Here is a 16,868-nt window from a genome sequence, read left to right on the forward strand (position 1 = left end):
CATCACAGAAGACGGATATTTTGTCTTGGTGACTGTCCTGATGCTATCGTCAGCCTTGTCAAAGCATACCATTCGGTCATTTTGCTTGTTGTAGACGGGGTCAACGGTAAAAGTCTTTTCATCAGAGATAAAAAATTACCCAGGGGATGTTATGCTTCAAATCATTCAAGATTTGTTTACATCACTGAAGACGGAGCTCTTTTTGACGTTTGGACAGGAGGGGTCTCTCAATTCTTCTAAGGGATCTTCCTCCAACCTTTCGGATGGCCTTGCCAATAGTAGACCGATTCACCTTCTTTTTATTTGTGTACTCTGACATCTTCATCGTTGGGTTGATCTTAAAGGCCTCCATGATGTCTTCAGGCTTCATTTTGGTGGGTCTTTCACTCTTGGGGTTGTCCTTAATATTGTCCCCATCAGCCGAACGATTTCTTACCCGATAGACTGTGGCTTTGCTGATGTTTAAGGCCTTCATGATATCCGAGGTGGTCCTCCCGATGCGGATTAAATTGCCTATAATGGCTCTTTTTGCCTCTATCACGACATATAGAGAATTTTTGTTCACAAGATGTACATCAATTAAAGGCTTAGAATCTAAGCCATATAAAAATAATCGGAAATTTAAGATTTAATCAACAATACCTATTCAAAACTGAATTTGTAAAAGGTCTCATTACTTTTTCTACACCCGGTATCTCTCTCTGTCGTTTGCTCTCTTATGTTTTGTTGTACCTTCAATGTATTTTATGATGATTATTACAGGGACATAAAAAAATGATTCATAAATTTACGATTATCGCTTTTGCTTTCTAAAAACTAGGTACCTATATTTCATTTCCTTCTTTAGCTTCTGAATTATAATGTACAACTGTGACTCTGGACACTCTTGTCTCTCAAGAATCTCAATTGTTTTCTCATCTCACTTTCTTGACTCCTTTGTACCCCTCTCTCCATCTTTTACTCAAGAATTAAATTAACAAAACAAGCTGTAGTGATTTTTTATGGTCAGTTTTACCTTATACATATATACATACAATATAATGCTGAATTTATGGTATTTTATTTTTGGCAATTGCCAATAAAGTAGAAAACACACACTCGCAGGGATAAAACATAAATCTACCTACTTTCGACTTAAAGCTTCTAATATCAAAATTGGCTTTTTAAAAGTAAATAGAATTTCAAAAGAGATTTCATGCATGGTATTTATTGTTGAGTTATTAGAGGTTTTGTGATTTATTTAAATTCCTCTTTTTTTAGCAATGAATGTACATAAATTATGTGTATTTAACCATATAAAAATTATAGGCCCTTATTGTGGCGAATTATCCCGCGGGAATCCTGTTCTGTTTATATTTAAATACTAAAGCGCCTTCTTCAATACACCATTTTCATTTAGGTTACTATAAATTACTTCTGTTTATTAATTGAATTTGCTCAGTAAAACTATAGACGTCTTTCATTGTTATGCCTATAAAGACCTTCAAATATTCGAAAATACTTTACCATTATTATATATTAAAAAAATTATTATTCTTATAAATATTGATTAATTATACCTTCAATGACGGATGACGTTTTTGGTTTATATGTATCTATTATGGTGATGTCATAGAACCAAATTTGTTCCATGAGTCGACTTTCACATATAACTCAGAGGCGCCCTTCAGATGGAGGGTGATATCAGACAGGATTGGAACTAATATAAATAGTTCTAAAAAATATGACGGGATTGTATGCAAAAAAAAAATAACCGAAATCATCATGGTAATCCCAAAAATTTGAAGAAAGTTTCGAAGGAGGGCAGTTTAGCTCTCACGACGTTTAGCTGAAAAATTAACGAAAAGTATATCGCTCGTCAATTGTCATATTGTTTACAACTTTACTAATGTATTTTATATCCATATTGAGCATTATATTAGTGACTAATCATTTTTGATTTATTTCACGATGAAGATTCTATATTAATTTTTTATTTCCTCGATTTATGTTCTACATTACTCCTTAATATGTAGGCCTATTTATTTACAAGTGTGTTTCGGCGAAATTGCTTTCGACAAATTGTTTGCACAAGAATATATAGATATTGATTTATCAAATTGTTTTTTCATTTTTTTTTTCATTTTAAAGCAATTCGGACGGAACTCATTTTTTTTTTCTGGTCTCATGTTTAGAGTAAATTACGTATCTTCTAAAAACCAATTACACTATTATTTTCTCAAATATTTGCACAAAACCCTTTTTGTTTGTGGATGTATACATTTTAATCACTACTCTCCAAAGAAGATCAAATTCCAACCAGAGTGTCTAAGAATTTACTATATTATATTTTGTTCCCTTCGTTCAAACTTTGTGTTAATTTTAGTTCACTCTTTCATATTTATTTGAGGATATCATATTTTTTTTTTTACATAATATGAACATAATACAAGGTACATAAGAGGCACATAAACTTATTAATACTATGAGACACACAGTACATATTATGTAAGTCTGTGATGTCATTTGAAAATTTTATTGAGCGTTTTCAAATGATTTTATCATTTTTAAAGTCGGGCCTTTCAGATGAAGTATAAACAACAAAATTTATTTAAAATTAAAAACTTACACCTTTATGTATACATAGAACGGTAACTATTGAAGGAACTAGGGCCACCTAAAATATGAACATAATTTAGATTTTATGTCTAGTGTGGGTCATAAATCATTAACAAATTGAATTGATCTTTAAGAAAAAAACTATTCAAAATTTTGACATTAAACATTTTCAAGAATAAAAAATATCATCTCAATCTACGAGTAATCAACCAACATATAAAATTCCTAGTCACGGCCTTGGCCTCACTGAAAATTTGGAGTTCTTGCCTTGAAAATGGTCTGGTTATGAGACTTTGTAATATACCTAATAATTTGATTAGCTTTTTTTCCCTCTTTTTTTCAATGTCAATTCAGGCTCGATCCTTTATGTCTCTCTAAAAAATTCAACCCCCAAATATAAAATCCTGAGGACACTCCCGATTAAAAATGGTTCCTTTATTTACAATAGTGTCTTTGGAATCATATGGTCAAACGGTTATTGCCTACCCCCCTCCCCTTGCGGAATTTTTATAGACATCACAATACAAAAATGGTTATTCTTCCAAATTTAGTCTCTGCCTAAAAATTACAACACTATTTTTTTTTTGTCATAATTATCGAAAAGCCAAACGAACCCCCTAATGGATAGTCAATACAGATGACGTAATTGTTAAATTATTTGGCTCCCCCACTTGTAAATATATACCGGCCCCGGGCTGGTGACTGACACCAATGCTTTAAACTATTTAAATACGTAACTGATACAATATTTGTCGTTTGAACGAGTGAATTCTTGATGGTCTATTTTAATAAGTTATGTTTCAAATGGAAAATCCTTCTACAAGGCTTAAAGACCAGTCTAGGTAGACTAACAAAAGTGATAATTACCCATTAACGATAACGGATCTAGGATCATACAACAGAGGGGGCAATGATTGATAGTAAGCCGCATTCATATCGATATTACCTATTGCTTGAGGTGTCTTAAGCAGGGTCAGACTGAAGGTAATACATTACTTTATCTCTGGATAAAAGTAGTGTACTATTTTAGCAGTTTTAACAAATATTTATTTAGATACAAAAAATTATACGTATTCCACTATATTATATTTATTTTGGTCCTAAAATTTCATCCTTCTCTCAATCATCCTTGCAAACTTTCCAAACAATTTTTCTTTATTTATTGAAAACTGTGGATTAAATTCCAGCTAGATTTTCCGTCAATTTTTTTGAATAAGACAATCTTCTTTGTATATATTTAATTTGTCCACCGCAACTGTCAATGCGGCATACTTTTTAGTAGTTTGTTCACATACCAAAGATACTGTATAGTGGCGCCACCTTGCGTTTATAAGTAGTTTAAAGTGGCATTATTTCACTAACACAAAAAATATTTGGTGGTCAGCATGTTTCTCCTTCTTTTCCCCTATTAAGTATTCAGAACGTTGATTGGTTGAATTAGCTTTTGTTAAGTTGTGAATAAAATATTCCCATTTTGAAGAATATTTGCAAGGTAGCTTATAAAGTAAAAAATGAACTTAAAGTTGCATAACATGAGACTTTTATAAGAAAATCCTATATTATGTATACATGAATAGTACTTCATCTATAATTGTAAGTGTATTAATCGATCCATTACAATAATATCTGCAAAATATGTATTTTTAAAACAAAGGAGAACAAATGCGTAAAATGTTAGACTATTTAAGAAAAAATATAGCCGACTCGGATTAAGTAGTACCAATTAATAGCATTTTAACTGGAAAAGAGAGCCTAAGAAAGGAGGTGACAAACATATTAGTAGAAAAAAAAAGTATAACCTTGAATTCGGATAGTTATAAAATCATTTACTACCTCGTGTCATTTTTATATTTTGACGAGATGTATATAAGGTGTGTCGATAAGAGATTTCTTTGCTTTTGTTTACTGGATATTTTGATGACGTCACAGAGGAGCCAATTTAGGAGGAAATTCGACAAAACAAATTTTAGTAATACATAATATAGTATAATTTTCTCATCAGACAATACTAATAGTGTAATTTTTACCCCTCCGACGATTACGGTATCAAAATCAATTTTTTAAAAAAAGTTGTTTTTGATGAAAAAATAGGCCAAAACAAAATTTTCAAATAAATATACAATAATAATCGGCATATGATGGATTTGTACAGGTAGCCACAGCACAAATACGCCTAGTACCTCTAAAAGAAGAATTCATTCTTGGAATAATATGAGTTAACACTATTCAGAAACACTGAACTTGGCTCCGTTGTGACCTCATCAAAAAAGTTATCAGCTAACTTATTTTTTTAACTGTTTTGTATCCATTTCCTCTTTAGATATATTTTTTATTTTTCTAAAAAAAAATATCGAAATCAATTTTATAAAATGCTTGGCGTCATTACCCCTAAAGTCTTTGTCTCATATTTGGTTGCCTTAAACACACAATTCCATTTTCTTCTGCATTTTTAAGGTGAATTCTCATATCTGACGACCATTGCACGTTAGAACGTTTTGCACCAATAGAAATGTATTTTTATACTAAAATACAACATAGAAGCCCTTTAATTCATCATATTTGCATTGCACAGAGGTTCTTGTTCTTTAGACGCTGACCTAGGACAAGGGTCATCAATGCACTCTATAACCGGTACTAATTTTCCCTCCTAAATTAATTTAAACAACTAGAGTGGGCACTTTGTAGAGTGCAAACATTCGTCTATCTTCATTTTTTGTAGATTGTATGTATTGCCATTTGAAACATTTGTATTAAACCTACATAAAGATACTAATTTGAGCTCTATGACCATTTATAACGTTCGTAACAAGTTACATCAAAATCAATCTGTAACTTTAACCTCCGTTCAACTTCGTTGACATTGGGTATTAAATACAGAATGCAACTTGTTTGAAATTGTAGCTTCAATGGCCTTTCCATTAATATTGCTGCTAAAATATAAAATACAAGAACCCAAAACGTTGTTTACAAGTGTTGAAATTTGAAGATCAATATTGTAGAATTATTTGCAATAAACAATTAATTTGTCCAACACGTTTGAACATGTGAATGGTCGTCAGATGTGTATAACTTTTGCGCAGAAAAATATTGTTAGAGCTGTTGTAAACCCGAAGGATTTTTAGCGAGCAAACGGACCAGTGTTTTCTATTTATAATTACGTTATAATTATTCTTCCATTTTGAGAAGCGAACATTTAAGTATAAAGCGTAACCATGAGTGTGTGTAAATTAAGGAAAGTCAGGCTGAGGATTTGTGTAAGAGTTGTAAATGTAAGTCCTTGTTGGACTCAGAATAGAACTGAAGATCAAAGACAGAGTAATTCCTTACAATGCCCCATTTTGATAAAGGAGTTGAACTCGTGTTTATTTATTTCATCTCAGATCTTCTCTCAGCTAAGCTGTTCTCCTGTCAAACATTATTTATATTCTCAGGGTTACCATGTTCATTTTCTGTGTTTGTACATATCAAAAATCCTTACGATTTACAATCCTAAATATCCTCCTCCCATGTCCTATAAGAAAAATCATAATGACAAAGTACATGTACATGTATATTTTGCAATAATTGCCAATATTGCAAATATTATATATGTACAATACTAATGATGTATGTTGTAGCATTCATACGGATAATAAACTCTTTGTAAAATAAATAGAAGAACATGAAATTCTTTTGAGAAGAGCCAATTTTGTTGATATTTTACTTCAAATTGATTGCAATGAATGATGTATGTATTAGAGTGTCTTACTCAACCATCCTTTGATTATTATTATCACCAAACTATTAGGGGTTATAATATACTTATCTATCCGAAAACTATCAAGAGTTAAATGGACTGAAAAGTCTTTTAACTCAGGGAATACATAAAATGTATGTATGGATAATTTATATGATGATATTATTATTATATACATACTTCCTAGAGCAATTTATTATGTATACCATATATAATGATAGATGATATAGCGAATTAGCTTAATCCTTTTAGGAGTGGATCCTTAATATGGAAATTAAATTGAAAAATTCATATAAAAATGTTCTCGGATTAATTTTTTTAAAGAGTTATTTTAAAATGCACAATAAAAAAAGAGAGGAAAACGATATCCGAAGGGGATGGAAAATGATATCAAAAACTTCCTTTTTGTTAGGTGAGAGAAGTTTCTGAAAGTTAGATAACTAATTATTATTAGTGATGTGCCGCAGGCTGAATTTTGCTGCATGAGTATTTTCGAGTTTCAAAAAAAGAAAAACCCTCAAGGAATTACGAGCTATACTTCTTACCCGCTTAAATACTCGTGATTTGCCTGAACACTCGTTACTCACTTAACATTTTTTGCTTGCAAAAAATAATTGTTACTCATACTTTTTAACGAATTATTGAAACAATGGAGATTTTTTTTAGATCCTTGATCGGAATCATAGCTGCCTTTTGATCAAGCATTTTTTCCCTTTTTTCACCGGATATAACCATAGACTAATATTTGTAAATTATTATTATTGATAAAATAATTTAAAGCAACTTCATGGATGTTTTCCAAGTGGGGTTTGATTGAATTCGTGCTGTTGACACTAGAAACTTTTATATTTTTAGCTGCATAGACTTTAAATCCCAATATTTTTATCCTTCTTAGATCTAGTAAATAAATTCTAAACAAAGCTACTTTTACCCTTTCCCATTTTTTAACTGGGTAGAGTATGTGTAGATGGAGGAGAATACAATGAATTAAAACCTGGTGTAACCAGTATGAGATATGCAAGGTTGACAATTTACCAATTTTGTAGTTTAACTATAGATTCCAAAAGATAAACAGGGCTCTTAGAGCCCTATTGACCATAAACTTCACCATTACTTTCCTCCTCGTTAAAATTCTTAATTGACAATCTATTATTAGTAATTATGGAATACGAATACATGTTAAAATTATAACCAATAACCTCATTACAATATGTAACAACTAATTTCATATTCACAAAACAAAATATTGATTGTTACAACGTTAATCTCCTTTTGCAAAAATTCTGCAAGATGAATGGGGATGATGCTTAAGCTTAAATTTCAAGGGATACCCAAAAACCAATTTGTAGCTAGTAGAGTGAAAATCAGATTTGATATTTTCATTAATACAGACAATTTTTAGTGTGTGTGTAACTCCAGGCAATGTCGAGAGCTCCTCCTTGACTTTAAACATTCAAACAAAGATGGATTTTAAAACGAACTGGGATTAAGACTACACATTTCACAAAAAGTAAACATAGGGTTGCATCTTGGAAAACATAAATTCTAAATTTGACAATGAGTGGAAGTCAGTCTCTGTGAAGATTTACATGTTATAATGATGGAGTATAGACTCGAAAAAGAAAAACAGAGAAACACTTGGCTTTTCATGCCCACGAGTCGAGTTTTTTTGAGTCTTTCCTTATTAATTTCATAAAACTCAAGTCCTAATTTACGAGTTTTGCTCGTGGTACATCACTAATTATTATTATTATTACAAATCAGAGCTCTATAAGTTCTTATAGGGCTCTGTGACAAATTGAGAGTTGAGAAAAGAAAGGTTGAGTGTCTTTAATAAATATTCCGATAATTTATTATAATTTGCAAATAACTACATACTTTATCTGTAACTAAAAGTTACTAATTACGCATTTAAGAGTTTTATTGATTTACTTCTTAGTATATGAACAAAATTTTCAATGGTTTCTTTTTTCAATATTGATTAAAATATATTATGCATCTAGTTACACAATAATCATATTATATTTCCATTCCGATATTGTGACAATATCTCTACGTTACAAATAATAAATGAATAACTAAGAAGACCTTTTATTTAAATCCAGTGTTTTTTTTTGTTTTTTTCAGACGTTTAATTCATGCTCGTATTGGGTGTAAAATCTACAATCATGATATTTAAAAATTATTCACCAGAAATTTGGACATCAAAGTATTAACGGAAATGATATCATTGGGGATTACGCTTTGATAAAATGCCTTGTGACAATAATCCTGGAAAATGTATATTTGGGTAAGATATTAATAAATAATTGACAATTAGAGTCAACTTAATTAATTACTTTAAAGCGTGTTTTTATTTTACTTCTCTCTCATTTCACGAAGCATTAAGTATGAAATAGTAAATAAATTTTTGAAAACAAATGACAAATTCAAACCTATATAATATACAGGGTCGACGTGATATTTTTGACACATTTCAAAAAATTAACAAAACAATGCTTAAAATCTTTAATAATTTATTAAATCAAAAAATTCAAAGACTATTTGAGAGGTGAGGCTTCTGGCTTTAAATTTTACTCAAATTAGGCACCCTCAATGTCGATGACCTTCTCCAGCCTGGACCTGAACCTGTTGCAGACGCGCTCAACCTGGTCCCTGGGCAACTTGTTAAAAATCACGATGATACGCTTCTTGAAACCGACCACCGTGTTGCACGAGGTTCAGTTGGTGTCTTGTTCAACTGTACCTCACAAATAGAAGTCGCAGGGCTTGCAGACGGGGCTCTTGGGAGATCATATGTTGGGACTGGTGTAGACCACGAAGTTCTTGAGCAGCCACATCTGGGACTTGTTGGTCTTGACTGTGTTTCTCACCATGCAGGCACCCTTTATGATGTCACAGTCCTTAAAACCGGCCTGAATCATGATAACCGCTGTTATTCTTTTTCACTGGTTAGACGGGTTAAAGTTGTTGGAGTCCATTGCTATCAGAACCACGTGTTCTCAACTACTGACCCAATATTTTGGTAAAATGATACGGTAATGCACTGCTACCTAACGGTCATTATGTGCATTAATATCAAGTGTCAAAAATATCACGCCGACCCTGCATAACTTACCAGTAAAGGTAAAATGTATGCATAAAAAGAATTATTATGTTTACAAAAAGTAGTCATTAACTCCTCATTTAAAATGAAGTAAGAAGATAAATAGGAACGTGTAAACTTAATACTCTTGTCATTAAAAAAGAAAGTAATAACAAATGAGGTAGATGAGGAAGAAAATTGACAAATCATAAAGTCTAATGATCTTCAAATAATGCTATCCTAGGACATAAAATTAAATGAGTTAATATTTTCTATGTGTTTATTTTAAGACAACAAAAAGATAATTACATACACATGCACATTTCGAGTAGATGTCTTCTTAGATGTAATTATTGTCAAGCTTACGTATATATGTGCTATATTTAAAGAATTAGATAGTCATCATGTTAATTGTGTCTAATTAGCATGAGTCGTATTGAAGATAATATCAGGAAGGGTCTATGTGTATAATTACTAATTAGTTTTCCTGCCTTGTTTTTCTATTTCTTTCTTTCTCAATATTTTTTAGATTTGCATACATACATGCCATTTATGTAGAATGGATATGTAACATTCAGTGGAACTCTACTGATTGTCATGCTTTGAGACATAAATGATAATTAATTGTATTATCAATAAACAATTAAATCGAAAATATATGTAAAAAAAGGTGCGTGCAATACGCAGTACTCCCAAAAACGTCCCTTCAAATGAGGTTTTGTACGATCAAATCCTCAACTCCAGTATTTATGCTATTGTAAGTTTTGTATCGTTAGGTATTTTGTAGATTTTTAAGGAAATAGGCCAGCTTAATCCAAAAATCCGTAAACATGGAAACTTTAGGATCGTTGAGCTACTTATAAAAAGGAACATTTTTTTGAAAAACTTTTTTTCAAAGGGGAAAAACTGCAGATAACTTTTGAATATACTTCTTATGACAACTCTTTCTTATAGTCCATTGGTCCGGAACGGCTTTATTGTACTGCTCGTTGTGGGCACACCGCCCAATTAAATCAAAGTTTTGAATAAAAACCCTACCATCACTAATTATCTGTAATGTCTTAATGTCATCAATAGTTATTAATATGTGATATTTGTATATAGTGACGAGAAGAAGTAATATAAAGCTTTATAAAAAATGTGCCTTTTTTCACTTTGAAAAACCTTTTTTCAAAAAAAAGTATAGATTTTATTTTACAAGCTATACGCGGTACAACAACTTTTATAATAGAAATGATCAATTTATTAGAAAACTTTATTCAATCTTTTGAAATATAATTAACTCATCTAAAATTATATATTTATTATAAACTGCTCTATTTTGAGAATGTGGTGACTACTTTTAGGGTAAAATTCTATTTTTTTCATAAAATTGTAAATTTTTTGAAAGGTTGTGTGCAACCTCTCAAAATTGATCAATATGGCTCAAACATGATGCTTCTTCATCTTGTATCAAAGGGAACGTTTTTGAACTATGCCTTCCCAATGTTAAAAAACACAAAACATCTTAAGTAGTAGAATTTCTCATTTTCAGGGAAATTTGTAAATTTTTAAATTTCGTGATCCCGTTAGTAAATAATTTATACCTACTTTGGAATTAACACCTTTCTCTCAATACGTTGCCCAGGAGCAACACTTTAGAAAATAGTCTCTATTATCAAAAAAAATCAAAAAAACCTGCAAGAATTATTTTAGTTTAGGGATTTAGGGATATATATTTATGCATTTTAGCAGCACAAATACCAGAGTTTACCTGTTTTACGATTGTTTGAATCCTTTCAGTTTCAATAACCTTTATATAATTATGTCTAGGAAATTGTATGTAAGTTATTTATTAGTAGAATATTAATAAAAATGGTGTCTTAAGAAGTGAAATTTTTGGGGCATTCTTAATTAGTACTTAAATTTTATATATTTGTAGAGTTTTATATACATTATAATATTGTGTTAATTTTTAACATTTTTAAAATTACATTATTATTTTTTTTGTCTTGGGGTATGTTTTTAATACTCAAAACAATGCAAGAAAGTGATGGAAATTTTTATATTTCACCTATTTTAAATTAATGGGAGAAAGGGTTAAGTATTGTATTATTTTCTATATTTTTAGTACAAATAATAGATTATAAACTAGCCGGAATTATATCAGAAATTCTCATTTTTTATTAATATCATTCGCACGCCTTGGTGTTTTGGAGCCCCAAGGTCTTACTTTGTTAATTTACATATCTCCATCCGACTCGTAACAACAAAAATTAATAGCAAGTGATGCACTAGCTAATTTTTTAGAGAACTGGGAGTTTTATTATGATTAGAGTTGAAGAAAATAGAACCTGCCGATATGCTAAAAAAACACCAAAAAGTTACGTAGTAGAAATTTATTTTCCAAAGCTGTTATCCTTATTTTTATTTTCTTGAAGAGAGAATTACTAAGTAACAGGTTTACTAGAAATACAAGGTTATACCGTCCATAACCCATGTACGACTAATGTTTGACATTCCACCACGCTTTATATATTGACGTCATGGTAGATAAGTGGGCGTCTGTTTTGTCAAAATCTATTTTTCTTGCCCTGCAGTCGGTACGATACATTAAATTGAACATTCTAGCAAGAGTGACGTCATAGACTTTGATTGCCTCCGTGTTTTGACAAAATCTGCCTGTCTTGCCCTGAAGTTGGTTTAATACATCAGATTGAAAATTCTAGCAAGCCCGATTACATGATGGTCGTACCTTGTGTTTCTAATCGCTGTCATAATGTTTCATTAGATTAGATGTAGATTTTTTGTAAATAGCTATGGATTATTGAAATTTTTCTACGAAAAATTTGATTTTTTTAAAAATTTTATATTTTTAAAAAATCATTTTTTGTGAACAGCTCTGTATTTTTGAAATTTTTTTGCAAGCATTTCTTTTTTTGAGAATAACTCTGTATCTTTACATTTTTTTTCCAAAAAATATGATTATTTGTAAATATCTATTGATTATTGAAAAAAAATAATTATACAAATTTAATTGTTCAAATTTTTTTATCCAAAACATTGTAATTTTTGTTTAAAAATATCAAGTAAATCCATATACACAGCCCCCCTCCCAAAAAATAAATATATATATATTATATAATCCTGTGGAAGCCCTTGGTACTATCATAGTATTTCGATTTATTAAATTACATGGTTGTTATGTATTTATTAGTAATGTAACTGTTGGCATTTAAACTGTAAAATGTTATTAAATCAGAGACTATTTGAAAGGCTTCGAACTCTGATCAAAGTATGCACCCTCTGTTGTGATGACCTTCTCCAGCCTGGACCTGCTGCAGGTGCGCTAAACCTGGTCCCTGGGCAACTTGTTGAAAATCACGATGATGTGCTGCTTTAAATCGGTCACCGTGTTGCATGAGGTTCAGTTGGTGTCTTGTTCAACTGTACCTCACAAATAGAAGTCACAGGGATTGCAGACAGGGCTGTTGGGAGATCATATGTTGGGACTGGTGTAGTCCTCGAAGTTCTTGAACAGCCACATCTGGGACTTTTAGGCTATAAAAAAAAATACAAACGGCCCTGATAGTCTTGACTGTATTCTTCACCACTTCATGATGTCACAGTCCGTAAAACCGGGGCGAATCATCATAACTGCTGTAATTCTAACGGTCATTATGTACAATAACATCAAGTGTCAAAAATAACGCGTCTACCCTGTATATTGTATTTGCACAATGTTAATAATAGTAATTCATATTAAGTTAATTTAAATTTGTTTTCAGAGGGACCCGATACTATTTTTATACGCATGTCTATGGATTATTGCTGTGGATGGAGAGGATTCTGCTTGCCCTTTCAATCAACTCTGTTCTTGTAAGTCTGTACCACACATTCCTGAACTTTTAGAATCGCAAAGGCGTCGTTCTGGTGATGCAACAGAACCAACGTTCCATGGCCAATTTGGAGTATTTTATGAAAATGATATGGACTTAAGGAAAGAAGACGGTAAAAAGAAGGATTCTTCGGTTTATTCACCAGAAGAGTATATTAGAGACATTACATGTGTTGGAATCCCTTTAGCGAAAATTCCAAGTATAGCTTCCTTATACCTCAGAGATTAATTCATTTAAACTAATTTATGTTTTAATTTCATTCATAGATTATCCCATTCCTTTTTTAAGCTCAATTGATATTATTGATGGGAATCTTGAGATTGTAGAAAGCAGTGCATTTTTTTTCGTCCACTTCTATTGAATCTGTACGACTAATGAAGAATAAAATACGCTTGATTGAATCAGATGCATTTAGGTAATTCAGAATATTCTAATAACATATAATGATTGCTATAAAGACAATATAAATCTATATTATCCTCTATTAGAACCTTGGCGACCACCCTGAAATCCTTGGATCTAAGTTACAACTCATTAGATAAAATACCAGAAAATGCCTTTTCACGTCTAACAGTACTCAAATGGCTCAACTTATATGGGTAAGTACCTATAAATTATTTTCAATATAACATAAATCCCTTTGTATTTATCTCACACAGCAATGAAATATCGGATATCGGAACATCAAATTTACTTAATCTCAAAGCCTCCGTGTCGACGCTTTTCCTTGGTGGAAATGACCTTAAGGATATTCCTCCATACTTTTTTAATACCTTCAAAAACCTTACTTGGCTCAACTTAGATCATAATCATATTTTCCACATTCCTGATACTTGCTTTCCATCAACTCTCATTACATTAAGTCTCTCATACAATCTCATTAATAAGTTTCCTTCAGGAGCCATTGCTAACATGCCATCACTAAAATGGTTCACTATTCGTGGGAATTATATAGAGCAAATACCTCAAATACGCTTTGGGTCAACGAAACATTTAGACAAATTGGACATAGGAGAAAATTTTATTGTTTCATTGCCAGAAAATATGTTTAATGGGTCTGTTGATGTTATCGATTTAAATTTGGACTATAATTATGTAGAAAGGATCGGACCTCGCGTTTTCAAGTCATTGAACGCAAGAAGAATTTATTTGGGATTTAATCGCATTGAATTCATAGATGATGAAGCATTTGAGGATGTCGAGGACATGATTGACTTAATAGATCTAGAATCCAATAAGCTATTGGAACTTCCATCAGCATTAGGAAGACTTCGGAGACTAAGATATTTATATTTACAAAACAATTATATATCAAAAATAGAGAGTCCTAAAATATTCGATTCATTTTGTAGTAGTCTTTTGGCATTTTCAGCCGCTGGTAATGGACTGACAGAATTTCCTTATACTACACTTCATAACTGTAAAGTACTTCGCCATTTGAACTTGGGCTATAATAAAATATATCACATAAAACCAGAGTTCTTTGTTTGGGCATCTAAATTAGATACGCTCATTTTAAGAAACAATCGTTTAACACAGTTGGGGCCACATGTATTTCGAGATTGTACGAAATTGAGAGAGTTAAGCCTAAGTTTTAACGATTTCCAAGTCTTGGATTCTGAGGCCTTTACAGATATTGGAACAACTTTGCAATCTTTGGAGATTAGCTTTGGACTCAATGGGATCAAGGCATTTCCACATAACGCTCTACGACCACTTCAAAAACTAATGTGGCTAGCATTTGATAACAACGAATTGAGTTCAGCTGAAGATACGTCCCTATATAATGCTGGAGATTTACAATACTTAAATTTGGAAAATAACAATCTCCATGATTTACCCAGAAACTTGCTTCACAAAAACGTTCATTCGAGCTTAATTGATGTGAGACTTGCTCACAATCGAATATCAATAATAAAAACTGGTACCTTTGTATCCCTTAAAGAACTTCAAACCATTGATCTAAGTGGAAATAGTATAGTTATCCTTGAGTCCACAGGATTTTTTAATTTAAAAAATTTATTCACACTTATTCTATCACATAATTATATAAATCAAATTGATCCAAAGACATTTTCCAATCTATTGAATTTACAAAAACTGGATATGAGCTACAATAAACTTACAAAGTTTGAATTTGACTCCTTTGATAACTGTACAAAGCATGTTAACAATCCCTTGCATCTTGATCTATCCCATAATCAAATCGACTATATCCAAGAGGCAGTTTTTAGTAAAACAGCCTCTCCCATAATTTCGGAATTAGATGTCAGTTATAATATATTAACAAGAATCCCTAAAGAAATATTTAAGTCCATCGTAGACCATTTGAAAATCCTTAATCTCAGTTTTAATCAAATTTCTCGCATACGGAAAGATGATTTTATTATTTCTACATTGAATGCACTCAAAGTTCAAGTCCTCAATCTTTCTCATAATAATCTTCGTGATCTTGATAAAAGATGTTTTGACACTCTCACAGGGATTCAGATCCTTTATTTAAATGATAATGCGTTAGAAATGTTACAGTTTGCGCAGTTCTCCGGTCTCACAGGTTTGAGAATTTTGGATCTCCATAAAAATAAATTAAGAAGTCTTCCAAGAGACGTATTTCAGTTTTCGTCAGTGGAAACACTAGATTTAAGCTGGAATGAATTTGTGGCCTTGCCCACGAGTGCTCTTAATGAGATTTCCTCATCCTTACGTTACTTGAATCTGTCACATAATAAAATCGAGCATTTGGACTCCACAATGTTCTCCAACTTTCCACATCTCTTATCCTTATCACTCGCCTCTAATAAACTCACAATATTACCTGACAACATATTTAGCGGTTTGGGATCTCTGATAATCCTGGATTTGAGTTACAATGCAATAAGGGCAAATTTAAGAGAGTTATTTCATTATGTGCACCGTCTTCGAGAATTGAGATTAGCAGGCTCATTTCTGAGAGAACTACCTTCCTTCACTCTTCCCTCTCTTGTCAAACTTGATGTCTCCGATAATCACCTCTCGGATCTACCTTACAACTACTTGACCGTAGAAGATGGATTATACAGACTCAAATATCTTAATTTAAGCGGAAATGATTTAATTCGACTTCCAGCTCGAAGTTGGTACTATGTACCTTTTTTAAAAAGCCTAGATGTATCATGGAATCCTTTAAGAGTACTAACAAAAGAGAGTTTCTATGGATTGGCCAGATTACAGGTAATAGCCTATTATTTACACATAGTTTCATAAAAGATAAATAAATAACGTGAGCCTTATTTTAGATATTATCTGTTCGAAATCTTGTGGACTTGAAACGTTTTGACTCAGACTCCCTCACTCAGCTAACCAATATTCGCCGCTTGTTTATTCAAAGCTGGCCTACTATCGAAAAATTTAAATTTCGCTTGGGATCTCTTGTATCGGGGTTATCAAGTTTACATTATTTATCAGCTCGGATTGAGGAGCCTTCTGGAGTCTTAACTGATCAAATACTTGGTGCTTTTGGTCCAAAATTGAAAGAGCTTGAGATTACAGGTGATAAGCTTACAGAAATTACATTAGGTAAGCACATTAAATC

General features: G+C 31.7%; 1 protein-coding gene across 3 annotated transcripts in view; it reads left to right on the top strand.

Annotated features, from left to right (window-relative positions):
- Window positions 1–16,868, top strand: part of LOC121123914 (chaoptin) — a 59,344-nt gene that overhangs the window by 41,786 nt on the left and 690 nt on the right. For 2 of the 3 annotated variants that reach the window (XM_071889408.1, XM_071889404.1), the window contains exons 4-9: window positions 8,462–8,624; window positions 13,187–13,496; window positions 13,564–13,712; window positions 13,786–13,896; window positions 13,957–16,507; window positions 16,573–16,852. In XM_071889408.1, the coding sequence (XP_071745509.1) occupies window positions 13,672–13,712; window positions 13,786–13,896; window positions 13,957–16,507; window positions 16,573–16,852 (2,983 nt within the window). In that variant the 5' untranslated portion in view covers window positions 8,462–8,624; window positions 13,187–13,496; window positions 13,564–13,671. Of the gene's footprint in view, window positions 1–8,461; window positions 8,625–12,559; window positions 13,497–13,563; window positions 13,713–13,785; window positions 13,897–13,956; window positions 16,508–16,572; window positions 16,853–16,868 lie in introns of those variants that run through there. The other variant, XM_040718978.2, reaches the window with a different exon arrangement.

The sequence above is a fragment of the Lepeophtheirus salmonis genome, chromosome 1 (genome assembly GCF_016086655.4).
Source record: "Lepeophtheirus salmonis chromosome 1, UVic_Lsal_1.4, whole genome shotgun sequence".
Lineage (NCBI taxonomy): Eukaryota > Metazoa > Arthropoda > Copepoda > Siphonostomatoida > Caligidae > Lepeophtheirus > Lepeophtheirus salmonis.